Consider the following 13,889-nt stretch of genomic DNA (forward strand, 5'->3'; position numbering starts at 1 on the left):
AGTGAAATACAGTTTCAGCAGGGAGAAAAAAAAAAACAAAAAAAAAACACTTGTGGTTTGCTGCAACTGGACAAATAAAAATGAATATTTATTGCATTTTCTATTTAAACCAAGAGCTGTGATACAAGGGCGTCTTACCATGGGATAGGGGTACTGCAGGCCCCTCGGGTAGGTGCTGCCGGTGAACTGGGCCAGTGCCATGTTGGGCACCAGGGAGTCGTTGATGGTGAGGAACGCCAGTTTCTCTCCATCCGGAGACCACCAGTGAGCCAAGTGCGAACCCAAGATCTCCTCTGTTTAAAAAAAAAAACAAAATAAAATCTATTTCTCACTGGCCGGCGACGACGCGGTGAGCCTACGAGCTCATTGTCGTCTCCTTTTTTTTAACGTTGCAAACAGTTTTTTTTTTTTTTAAAGCTGACCTTCCCATATCTTGCTGTTACTTGCGCTCCAAGTTGTGGAGGACTTCCTTCAAACTTTTCAACTCTGTAGTACGATATTCGTATATATAAGTATAAGAATTGTTTTTTGTGTGCAGTTAGGGATGGGTGCCGGATCAAAAAAAAAAGTTAGACTTCGAAAATACACCTAAAAAACACCTAAAAATGCTCCAAAAAGAAGAGACGATTTATCTGACATACAAAGCAAAACATTTTATCTCGATCGCATGACGTTTCAAGCCAAAAATAAGCTCTTCCTCAGATGCTCACTGTAAATATGGGTTTAACAATATATTATTGTGGCGCCATTTTTAAAAGAGAAGCAAATGATCATGTTTTTTTTTTTTTTGTTGTTTTTTTTGGCGCCTCTTGTTGGATATATGATGTATATTACATTTTAACATTATAACATTATCTTCACTACTTTTCAAGAACCGACCCGAGGCTTTTTAACATTTTTACATACGTACAGATATAGACATATGGGGAAAAGAATAAAAAGAATAAAAGGATTGAACATTATTTGAGGAACAAAACCGGAATATTCATAAATACACTTGGATACTAGTTTTGGATTTTGTTGTGCATTTTAATGTGTGTGTTTGGACTCTCCGCCGCCGTCGGCTGAAACAGGAAGTCAAACGGTCATTTCATTCAAAGCACCGACCGTCCGTTTCAATCGGATGACGCACGAAACGCAGATCCCGTCCCAACGTCACCCGACGAACTAAAGCCACAGCCTGTGTTTACACGGCTATTTCACGGACCAAGGCTTATTGTTGACTTTTCCCCCGTTTGGAATGGCTCTGCGGTACTTATAATGCCGAAATAAAGCTATGCTACATTTTAAACCGGTGACTTTGGGATGCTCGGTGTTCTCATCCAAAAACCGGTAATGGCAGCGTAGAACTGCAATAAGCAAAATGAAAATACAAAAAACCCTCCTGTGTTTGAAATGCGTGTTAGTATAAAGCGTCTCAAAGATGTGACACACAGTCTGCACACAATACTTCTGTCCCTGGCTTAAAACTGGCACTGTGATGGGTATTAAGTCGAATAATCACAAGAACAAAGTTGTAATTGAGGAGCAAATTGGGGATCCAATAAGGATTTGACAAGCCATAAATGCAATAATCATTTTTGTTTGAATGTCGTTGTTATTTATTCATCATATTCTCAGATGCTGTTTCCTAGACTGACAAATAAAACTCATTACAACTTCCTGACACATGAATGGCTCATTAGTGATTTGCCTCAATAAGCCATCGGGCGGCTTCGCTCAGAAATGATAGCGACTCGGTCACACACGCACACACACGCACACACACACACACACACACCTTCGTACAGCCAGTCTGCGAGGCCGTTGAAGACGACGCCCTCCATCCCAGAAGAGGTGATCCTCAGGGAGTTACTCCTCACATCTGACTGGTAGTAAATGTTATTTTCAAAGATGTAGATCTGAGGAGGAGGAGGAGGAGGAGAAGGGCAGAAAGAAGAGATTTAAAAAAAAAAAAAACACTCTTCATTTAGACTTAATTCATCTAATTTATTCTTGCCGCTGCTTTTATTCATCCATTAAATTTCTTCTGATTCCCCTCTGATGATTTTTTTTTTGTACTTAGAAGCTACTGTTTCATCTACCCATGCTTCAAAGTTGCAAATTCATTCATTTCATTAGTCACCAGTTAGTTTTTCGATATTTGCTATTTAAAATGATCAACAGACGGAAAAATGCATCTTTTTGTATTCACCGGTAGTCATTTCAAATGAATTTTCCACCCACTGAACTGTTAATCTATTTATTAGGAAACTTTTCCGTCGCCATTTCTTTGCAAATCAGGCAGCGATTCTGGAAGTAAATGCAGCTCAGCCTCCCAGGCTGCAGACGGGGAAGTATTAATAAACTGCATTTAAATTGTCAAATTCTGTCAAACTTGACTTTTCAAAATTGAATTGCACTCAGACGCCGGACCCGGCGTGTGAAAAGTCTGTGAGCGCTCGATGAAAGCTGAGGATGAGTCGATGCCGATGCTTTATCGATTTCTAGTCCCTTGGTCGAGGCGGATGTCCGTCTGAGATTGAGCTTTTTTTTTTCTAAAGTTCTGTTTTAAAAAGGGAGATTTTCCTGCCGCTCGGGTTCTCGCTCAAACGGAATTGGTCTTCGCAAAATATTATACATGTAAAGTAAGATTTCAATTTTATTTAGTTTAACCGCCGTTCACTGAATTGCTGTATTATGGTCTTGCTAATGGTAACAGAACATTTTTCTGTTATATCCTTACTTACCCTGCAGGGTCTACTGCTCTCTGCCTGAAATTACTTCAGTAATGGAAATTTTATGCCGCCAATTCATGAAAAACTGTCTTGTTCCATTCGGAGGGGGGGGGGTGCAGAATTTCTGCCTTATGAAAATAGGCAGAGTGAAATTAAAGGTGACGGCAGGTGCAAAGTCAGACCCGACCAATGAACGGAGGGAGAAACTCCAGAGTAAAATTTAAAAAAACCCACACCGCAGCAGATTGTTGTTGGATCAAATCCCACTGGCAAATACAATGCTGCATGAATTCATAAAAAGAAAGCCAAGAGAGTAGAAGATGGGGAGGCGATAGAGAGAATAGATTAAATACACGCACACACACACACACACACACACACACACACACAGATTTCAGCCTCACCAGCTGTTGTCCTTGTTTTCCCCAGGCTGCGTGCTGGAGCACCGCATTCTGCACCTCCGGAGGGTTTAGTTCCCAAACTTCCCTGATGCACACACATAAATATTAACCACCACCATCTGCTGTCGAAAGCCACCACGTACGTGCATCAGGTGCTGAAATAATCCAGCCAGGATGCAAAAAGTGTTAAAACACATCACTTACCGTGTGTATATGTTGTAAACAATGTAGGATGCGGTGTAGGAGTGCCTGTACATCTGCAAAGAGAGCGGAGTTAATCACTAACGGTGATCGACCTGATGGAAACGCCAGCCTTTGTCCGGGAAGCAAAGTGATGCTTAACATTTACACGCGACGGTCAGGAAAACAACACGGGAAGATAATCCAGACTAGAAAGCGGCTTCATTTAAACATGCAAAGCCAGAAGCAACACTAGATGTAAAAAAAAATTCTGGCACCTTCAGTCAGCTTGGAATTATTTATCAAACAAAATGTTTCTTCTCCACTTTTCTTTTCAGAGTTTCTCCCCCAAAAGTTGCCTTTTTTCACTGAAATAAGGATTTTTTTTTTTTAATTTTTTTTTGATAAAAACTGATTTTTATTTCTAAGAACTGCATATCAAAACTCGGAACACTGGATTGCTTTTTTTTTTTTTTCCAATTATTTTTGTCATTTCATTTTTCCAATGTGTTTTTCTCCCTCTCTGCAGCTCCCTGTAGAGCCTTGAAATGTTAGCTTAGCTTATATGCATAAATATATGCATACATTATATATATATATATATATATATATATATATACATATAAAGCATAAGGGAATAAAAATAAGGAAAGGGACGGGTGGCGGCTTTGTGATGAATTATCAAAAATAATAATATTTCATTGCATTTCAAAACTTGACACTTGAAAAAATTGATTTTTGGTTTGTTTGATGAATCAGTCGATTGATGCGCATTGCTGCAGAATAAACTTCAGACTCTTTTTTTTTATTTTCAGTCGACGACACAGACCAATAATGGGTGCAGAAAACATATTCGTATAACTCTTCAACAGGACCCGTTGTGCTTCCCTTGGATTTGTTTTGACATTGTCCGTAATTAACATCGTCCGAATCAATCTGCCGGGCCTCCTGTGACCCCTTTGCTTTCCTCCGCAGAGAGGAGGGTGGTCCGGGGTCGACCTCGTCAGGGAATTGTTCATTTTGGTCATCGCGTTTCTGAATTACGTGGTCGAGAGCTGACCGTCAAATCCGCCTGCAGCAAAGCTAACATTACCGACCTACATGCTCGCACAGAATTTTCAATATCAACACGCATGGTAGCTCACACGTTTTGCATCGAGGTTGTAACAGAGGAGGTGCTCCTTCCTGCATGTCACCCTTCCGTCCGCATCATGTATATAGCTGTGCACGGTGTAAATAACTTGTCTATTTATTTTTATTTTTACAAAAGCCTGTACATGTTCCGAGCCGGGAGCTCTCATCCCAAAATTTCACTGTGTCTGCACAATGACAATGAAAAAAGAAAATCTTGATTCTTGATTCAAAACCCAACTTTCCCATACGGATTTACAGGATTATTTACTTGAAGTTTGCAATGTTTAAAATTTCTATATCGACCAGCAATGTCCCACAATCAATGCTAATAAACGCTAATGAGAAATGTTATGTGGTGCAAGTTAAAGTGTGATTAAAATGCGTTAATTTGCTTAATGTGTTATTTTTTTCTGTAATCGACTAATCAAAATAACTTAACATATTTATGTATCTTTACTGTATATTCTGAAAGAAACAAGTAGACTTAAAAAATGTATTAATTTATTCGATACAGTATAAAATATTTTAATGGGGATTTTTTTATTATTTTTTTTTTTAATCTAAATGCCGTGACACACAACTTTACTCCATCCAGAAACAGGTCACTGTCATATGTTGAGGACCTTCCTTTATTTTGTTTCCAACGATGTGAAAGAAACAGTTAGGCGAAACAGTGCTTCAAAAAAATCGACACAAAATTACCTCAACCGAAAATATTTTAAAAGTGTGAAAAAAGAAAAGCTAAAAGTGAAAGAAGCGAGAGAGAAATAAGATAAAATGATTTCTCATCATGCTGGAGAGACTTTCAGTGAATGTATTTGATGTTTGTGTCTGGTGTGCGATTGTCCAGAACCCAAGCAGATCCATAACAGACTTCCTATACAGATAAAAACATAATTTTAGACTTCTTTGGCCTATTTACTTTTGTTCTTCGAGGCAATCTGTTCCTTAGATTTACTTTTTTTTTTTTTTTTTTTGTTCATGACATCAACCTATCTGGTTTCCAAAGTAGGGCTTTATTTTCCCTTTTTTTTTTTCCTTTTTCTTGAAAGCATTCTTTCCACTCTCTTTCTCACCAACTTTGCTGTCAGTTTGTTGTCACTTTATGAGAATACATAAAAGAAACATCTTGCGTTTGTCCTACTTTTTTAAATTTAAGGGATTCTGCTACTTTGGACACGTTCCAAATGTCAAGAGACTTTCAGAAAAAATCGGAGGCGTCTCAGCAGAATCTAAGTAATTACTTCGCATTGACATTATCCAAGTAAAGTAACTGTTTGAAAAATAGCAAGTATTCTAGACTAGTCGGTGACAGGCAGTCACATGTAACTGACATAAATGACATAAATCCACTAGATTTGCTTGAATGGGCTTTACGCGTCCTCGCTCAACAAACACCGCGTGATATTTTTGTAAGCCGAAGGAACCCCTGCAATTTATTCTCGCATCTGTAGTCGGCAAACAAAACCAGCCAACCTTTGTCATTTTAAGATAAGATCAGATAAACTTTATTGATCCCCATAGAAGAAATTCTTTCGTCACAGCAGCGTTTTGTACCAATAAACATGAACGTAAATATAAATAGATGAAAGCAAAAGACATCCACAAACAACCACGACAACAAGGATAAGAATGGACAACATAATGGAGATGATAAAAAAAAAAAAAACAGTAAGTGTTCAGTTTATTGCTCATGTGGACCTTGAGGTACTTGTCGGAGTTTGCATGAGTCGAACATCAGCAAACGTTAATCTTCCGGCGCCTTTCTAATGCCCCCGATTTCGGAAGTCCTGATCTCCGATCCCGGGAGGTGATAAGATAAACCAGATGTGACGCGGCGGCGGAGCCTCGCCGGACATCGTGCAGCTGTTTCCTCATTAACGCCGGACCGATTTCCGAGAGTCCCGATGATGGAGTGGGGCTTCGGTAGCAGATCACTATATAAACATGATTTATTGCTGAAAGGGAAATACAATCCCAAAACATGTCCTTCCAAAGCCTGAAATGTCGCCGTCGGACGCCGAAAGATGAAGGATGAATAAACAAACAGCTGCTGCGGCGCCCAGAGGAAACCCAGAGGTCATTGGACACAAAGCCTCATTGTATGTGATGAGGGTGTCAACATTCATCCATTCTTTGCACTGTGTGTTGATACACATTAACATACTGTGTGTGTTATTGTGCTGGCACTTCATTTGGGATTAGTTTTCATTCTGTTCTTTTATTTGCCGGATCTTATCGGTCCTCGCAGAGCGGTTCGCTCTTTGTCTCTTACTACAAATCTGACTGTTATTGCCGGCTTTGTTATTTCATTTATGGCGTTTAATCTTTCATTTGTTTTTTTATTGCGGTTTATGACTGCCATTATGTACGATCATCTCTGTAAGTGGGGGCGAAACTTGGGAAATGAAATACTTGAAATATGAGAGATAATTGAGCATATGGTAACCTTTCATGAAAAGGTTTGACCTGAAAAATCTCCAAGTACAATTAAAAGGTTGTTGCATTTTATTTAATCCACTTGCTTCTCACAAAGAGCGAGCGTGTAGGACCAAAGACTGCCATGATCGGCGAGTGGCCGTGGAAATATCCGGCTGAGATCAATTTCTGGTCTGACTCTGACTCAGTGACGTGCGGTGAGGTTCACGGCTGGTGAGGAACTGATGTTCACTGTAGCTTGTAATAAAAAGGATCCCTGGGTTCAACAGTGCCCCCTACCATGAGGCACCGTTACTGCGTGCCTCACTTGATATTTCTTCAGTTATTTTATGATCGCTCAGCACAAGAAACACGTCACAGTTGTTGATGAAAAATATTATACACATCAGCTAAACTATGGGAATGAGGTTCATGTATTAAAAGTGTTTGAAAATTTCAATAGTGACATACACAGAGACAGCAATACGGTCTCAGTGCATAGCATGCAGCTAAGTTAGCGTAATCATTGTGCAATCCATAGTCATCACACGTCTCTTCTTCATATTTGAACAATAAATGTGATTTTTTTTCAGTGATTTTGGAAAAACAAAACTTAAAATGGTGAAGTTAAGTGGAAAATAACTTTATAATACAAAACACTGAATAAATATTACCATTTAATTTATTTTTTTCTTCCCATGATGACAGGTGAGGCTCGGCCTCCCCTGCCTCTACTGACTGCTCTTCACTGCTCTGATCGGAGCTAAATCATAAATTTCAGAATTTTAGTCCAAACAGTCACTCAAATGTGCTTTTCAAGACAATTTGCACTCTATAGGATTTCAGCTTACCCGTCTCAATTTTATTTATCTTTTTTTTTCCCTGAAAGTGACCGAGGGTTATGAAATACTACAGGGAAGTAGAGTCTATAACCAGAAGATTTGTCCAGTATATATAGATTTTGTAAATCTGAGCATATTTACACCGAACACCTGACATAGTACAGATTAGAATGTTAAAACCCTAGCTTGTCATCATTATTTGTATTAAGACAAATCATCATGCTCAGACGACGTTAATTTTTCCCAAGTCTGTGTGTTCACATCCGTCTTAGAGTTTATTATTACATCACTATGACAACCATCTACAGTAGATTTTAAAACTTGTTGAAAAATTATATCCTGTCATCTGTCGATATTTAACTTCCCTACCTCTGCTAAAGTTGGAATTTTTCAGTCTCCCTTTTTTTCCCCCCTTACCAAGACCTACAACTGCGTATAAATGTGCACAGCTGATTCCCTTCATGCAAGGTGGTGCAGTAAAAAAAAAAAAAAAAAAAAAATTCAATCGAGAGCAACTAAAAAGTCTCTGACTGCGGTGACGATTGCTCACACCTCGAGGGAGCCTCCGCCGCCCCACCAACCCCCCGTCGCCGTGGCAACGAATACAAACAGAGCGAAGCAATCAATTCATTTGCAAAGAAGAAGTGATACGATGTGTGAAAAATAATGTCGGAAATCAATGTGTTCATAAATGATTGTTGAGGCAAGGATAAACCTCCTCCTGGTCACAATGTGGATTTGAGGTGCCTTCGGGTGGAAAGACGGTTTGTACCTGTATCTGCTCGCAAACAGAGCTTAAAATCAATGCAAAAACCTTGAGTGTGAGAACGCCATGGTGGATTACTGAAGGTATAAATCCAAAGATACACCGCAAGGTACTTAAAACAGCGCCACAAAAGAATAGAAAGAAGACGCAAATCCATCCACCTCTGTCTGTTGAGCGCAGGTGGTGCAGTTGATTTCCAGAGAAGAAGCCCATATTTGTACGTCTGCACTTCGTAGACAGTTGACGGACGCTCTGACAGGCGCACGTCAGACCTGCCACCCACTCTGAATTACACGAATTATCCGACGCTAATCTTTTCAATTCGAGCCAACTCCAATTTTGATGCATTCGTGACACACAAGAAAACAAGAAAATGCTCCACAGAGAACAAAAGCGCATGAATATGAATAGAAACAGCATGGGTAAAAAGAAAACGATAAAATAAAGAAATAAAGTTTCTGTTTGGTTTGCGTGTCTGTGTGTGTGTGTGTAGTTGTCAATAAAGTGTAGCGTGGGGAAAGCAAGCCCTGAAACAGGATCCGTTTAAATGTGAAGGAAGAAAAAAAAAGGGGAATTCTTGTCGAAATCTTCTTGTCTTGGCAAATGGACTTGAATTTCTTCACTTGAAGACATTTTCACGTCAAGTCCAGTTGCAGATTGGACAAGAAGATTTGAACAAGAATTCAAAATTCCACAGACAGCAAATTATCAGATTGATCGCTCTCAATTCCAAAGAAAAACACAGATGATTTAACCGGGTTTGAACAGAAAACTGATCGTACCTCAGCTGGTTTCTCATGGCACATTAGATTATCGGAAGTTCATACAAATTTTATGTGTTGCCATGTGAGTAAACTCTCTCTAGTGTTAGCCACGGTCGTTCACGAGCAGTTTATTTTTTTTTATTTTTTCAAGCAAGAAATAAGAAACACGATGGAGTCTGTCTCCATTCTGATCTAATAGCAGTCTTTGCGACTCTCGGGGGGTTTATGGATAGACTGAGGCTCATCTTGATCATCTTTTGTGTTGGTTCATCTTTAGATGATCATCCTCCTATTGGAACTTTAATTCCAGAAGTGAAACTGCTCATCGAATCGCCGCCATAAATCATTTTCGTATCGTCGAGTCAATTGTCGGCGCCTCCCTGGTCCTTCGATCCAGACACCTGTATTTTACGGTCATGGTTGCTCGCAGCTGGATTTTTAAAGGAAGCTGCTATGAGCAGACGTTTGTATGACTGAAAAAAAAAAAAAAATATGGAAAGAAACCCCCTCTCACAAAATCTGGCCTTGATAACTGTTGTACCGACCATTCGATTCTAGCTGCAAAAAAAGACGGGAAAAAAAAAAAAATCAGGAATGATGACAATCTTCAGAGGAGACTCCGGTATCGGTCGGAAAAAAGCTGGACTCGAAATCCCGCACGTCGTAGAGCGCTGTTCTACATTTGAAAAGCGGCAGCATGAAATGTCTGGAATGAGGTCCGGCCTGCCAGGCGCCGATTTAGCATCGCTGCTCAACTCTTGAGCCGCAGAGCATGAAGGTGCAAGAAACAGTAAAAAACAAAACAGGTGAAAAGTGCGCCTGCGGCTCCTGCGATAGGAGCATATCGCTCATATCTGGATTTGAACAGACATACAGAGCAAATCAAAACAAACTGTCGGCTAAGACTCAATGTAGCTTTAGCCCAAGGACTGTAACGCAGCGCGTGGTATCTTTTCGGCATTCCCGCTATGATGGAAATGTAGAGAGAATCCATTTAATCCACCTTCAACATCACTAGCGAGCTATTTGCAATACTGCCAGGCTTTGAATAACCAGGAAGCATCTCTTCTGAAGATTTTCGCACAGACGGTGGCGACCAAACCTGATAGAGCACGTTTCCGACGCATTCGGTAGACTCCGTGAAGGGGGGGGGGTTCTCCGAACAAAAAAAAAAGTAATTAAATAAGGCAGCAGTCTGTCGGATCACGTGTCTCTCTTTCTACTGCGACGCCAAGATCTTGAATCTACATAGCACTGATAATGCGGCTTTTACTGAAACAGAAGTAGAAATCATCAACAGATACGATGCACCACCGTGAGTGCTCTCTCTCTCACTCTCACTCTTTCTCTCACTCTTTATGCGAAGAAGGGTTAGTCTGCTGAGTGACAGTGCTTCTGGGCATTCTGCAGCAGAGCAATGTAAATGACAGCTTTGCCAAGAAATAAACAAAACAGACAGAGAATGTCTGACAGCATTGACGATGATCCACAATCAGGCGCAACGCGGAATCTGCATAAATGTCCGTTTTAAGACGAAACTTACCTGCTTTACATCGTAAGCGAAGAGAGCGTATTTCAGATCGGCGGATAGAGAGTATTTTGCCACCTTAAAAGCCACCTGAAGACAAAAAAAGGGAAATGATAATCAAAGTTTCAGTCACACTTGAATTAAATGGCACATTTCAGACATCAAAAAAGATTTTTTTTTTGCTTTACACAGAGGGCTTCTTCTTCCAACTAGGAATAAGAATTACAACAACCGCTTCCTCGCTACATCCAGCCAAGAGGGAGTGAAGGAATGTTTTCGAAACAGAAAAAAATGGCTCATGTGTAGAAAATCAATTCAAATCAATGAATATGGTATGAGTATGATAAACACGTGTTCATAAAGATGCTACTTTCACTTCAAGAAATACAAACTAGGATCTAATGCAGGATGACTAGAAACCAAACAAATTTAGACCAAATTTGGCTGAAGTATGAGCGAAATGTGCCATATTCCTGCCGATCGTCTGGGGTAGCTTTGAACGGATAAATGGATTCCAGTGGTTGAAAAAATAGCAAGCGGTTATTCGAATAGCATCCCAATAATATGTGACATACAATTACGGGGCATGATGGGACGGAGCAAACGACTACAGTAACAAGAAGAAGAAAGAAAAGGAAAACAAATAAACATGTCGACTGATCACTCTGCTCTAAGAGCCCGGACACCCTGCGGAGAAAGCTCATTTCAGCCGCTTGGATCCGTGACCCACAGCTCGTGACCATAGGTGAGGGTGGGAATGTAGATTGACCGATGAATCTAGAGCTTCGTCTTTTGGCTCCTTCTTTACCAGGATAGACCAGTGCAGAGTCGGCATCACTGCTGACGGCGCACCGATCCGCCTGTCGATCTCCTGTTCCATCCTTCCCTCACTCGTGAACAACAGCCCAAGATACTTGAACTTCTCCACTCAAGGCAGGACCTCCTTCCTGGGCACTCCACCAGTTTCTGGCTGAGAACCATGGTCTCAGATTTGGAGGTGTTAATCCTCAGGCTGCGAACAGCTCACGGTCCGATGAATGAATGAATACTTCATTGATACCCAAGGGGAAATTTGTTACGGTAGCAGTCGAGCTGCTGCGACAGGCTTCCACCTTCCAGTGCCAATAGAACCACATCATCTGCAAAAAGCACCCAATCATTAAGTCACCAAACCAGATCCCCTCAACACCCTGGCTGCGCCTAGAAATTCTGTCTATAAAAGTTATGAACAGAATCGGCGGACCATGCCGGCACGATCTGCCAAGGACCTAACAGCCCGTATTACCGGGTTCTGTACCCCATACTCCCGGACAGTCCTCACAAGAGTCCACAAAACACAAGTAGACCGGTTGGGCAAACTCGCATGCAGCATCGGGGACCCTGCCAGGGTATCAAGGTTGTCCACTGTTCCATGAGCAAGACAAAAACCACATCGCTCCTCCTGGATCCGAGGTTTAACGACCCATCGGACCCTACGGTCTGCCGCCGCCTCGGATGATAGCCTTCTCGGACTCAATGTCCCCCGCGACGTGGTAGAATCTCTGCCGGAGGTGGGACTCTTCCTGACAGGGGACTCTGCCAGACGTTCCCAACAGACCCCAACAATGCGTTCGACCACGTCTAACCGGTGTCCTTCCCTTCTTCACCCCGGCTTCCAGAACATGCAGCCTCGAGTCGGATGACACGACCGCTGACGTGTCCTAAGATGTGTTGGTGCCAGATGCACATGTGCACACCTTTATGGACAATCAGTGACGAACACAGAAGTCCGGTCACACAACACAGCTGTGGTTCTGTTCCTCCGGATCGCGCCTTTCCAGGTCTCGCCGGGAACACGTGAACATTGAAGTCCCCCAGGAAGACGACGGGGATCGCCGACAGGGATCGCTCTCTGGTTGCCCCATGAGGGGACCCTAAAATGGGTAGGTAGTCTGACCTGCTGCAGTCAGAACCCGTACCCCAACCTGAAGGCGGAGGGAGGCTATCCTTTCGTCCACCGAGTTGAACCCCAACATGCCGGCAAAGAGCTAGGGGGGAGTAAATACGCCCACAACTGCACACCTTCACCGGGGGCAACTCCAGAGCGGAGCGCGCTCAACCCCTCTGGAAAGGCTTGGTTCAGCCGTGCGTCGAGGCGAGTCCGACCTCTCAGCCTCCCGCTCAACCTCAGGCTCCTTCCCCGGATTAATTTAAAATTTAAAAAGGACGGCCGGTTATATGGAAAATAACAATTTTTTTTTTTAAGGGAACATTACATTTTTCACAGCAGCATTATTGTTTTTAGGAAAACAGTAACATTTCAGACAACACTGACACATTTGTCATGTTTTTGTGAAATGTTTGGTGAAGTAATGATATATTTATATTTTGCCCTTGAGGACCACTGAACATTTGACTGCAATGTGTTTAAGCATCTTATACTTGCCCTGGAAATAAACAAAACAAAAAAAAAAAAAACATGTAACTGTCAAGCTTCAGCTTTACTTGAATTGATTCTACAAACTACCATTTCATGGAAATCATAATAACAATAACAAGTTGTCAGAATTATAAACCTCCCAAGAAATTAGAAAGAGGAGTGATGCTCTGCACCATACATGGTTTCATATTTGCCAATTCATCAACATCCACATCCATCTCTCCTCCCATGACAATTCTAAGAAAATGCAGCGAGCAAAAACTAATTTAGCAACTAAAGGCCATTAAACCACAAGGGGACCATGTCAGGTGTTTGACATTTGAGGGAAGATGGGGTGGACAAGTATTGAAAAACATCTAACCCCTGTTGTGTTGTGCTGAAAATGAAGGATTTATTAGACCTTAAAAAAGACCGAGTAGTTTTTCGGCGGGCGCTTTAAAAGCGCATGAGCGCAGTCACGGTTTTGTGCGTTCATCGCAGGGGTCGCATTAAAAGCAGTGGAAATAAACCTCATTCATTTCAACGAGTGCCCGCTGCAAGCGCCGGTTTCAAGTTAGCAGCGGAGTGGCAGCCACCTTGACCCATTTTTGTTTTTCACATCGAAGGAGTTCGGCCTTCATTTGAGCGCAAGAGTACAAAAACAATAAATAACAGACAAAATAAATGAGTTTTGCTCCCGTTACTGTCTTCTGAGGCCGTCTGGTTTTTAGCAGGCTTAGC

General features: G+C 41.5%; 1 protein-coding gene across 2 annotated transcripts in view; it reads right to left on the bottom strand.

The window, feature by feature from the left end:
- Positions 1-13,889, bottom strand: part of LOC147233543 (inactive dipeptidyl peptidase 10-like) — a 144,524-nt gene that overhangs the window by 39,986 nt on the left and 90,649 nt on the right. For both annotated transcript variants that reach the window (XM_086148460.1, XM_086148461.1), the window contains exons 5-9: positions 10,766-10,840; positions 3,323-3,375; positions 3,122-3,203; positions 1,781-1,901; positions 139-293 (exon numbers count right to left, since the gene is read on the bottom strand). In XM_086148460.1, the coding sequence (XP_086004586.1) occupies positions 139-293; positions 1,781-1,901; positions 3,122-3,203; positions 3,323-3,375; positions 10,766-10,840 (486 nt within the window). The remainder of the gene's footprint in view (positions 1-138; positions 294-1,780; positions 1,902-3,121; positions 3,204-3,322; positions 3,376-10,765; positions 10,841-13,889) is intronic.

This window comes from Fistularia commersonii, chromosome 6 (genome assembly GCF_037954325.1).
Source record: "Fistularia commersonii isolate RoL2024-O1a breed Wild chromosome 6, RoL_Fcom_v1.0, whole genome shotgun sequence".
NCBI classification, from domain to species: domain Eukaryota; kingdom Metazoa; phylum Chordata; class Actinopteri; order Syngnathiformes; family Fistulariidae; genus Fistularia; species Fistularia commersonii.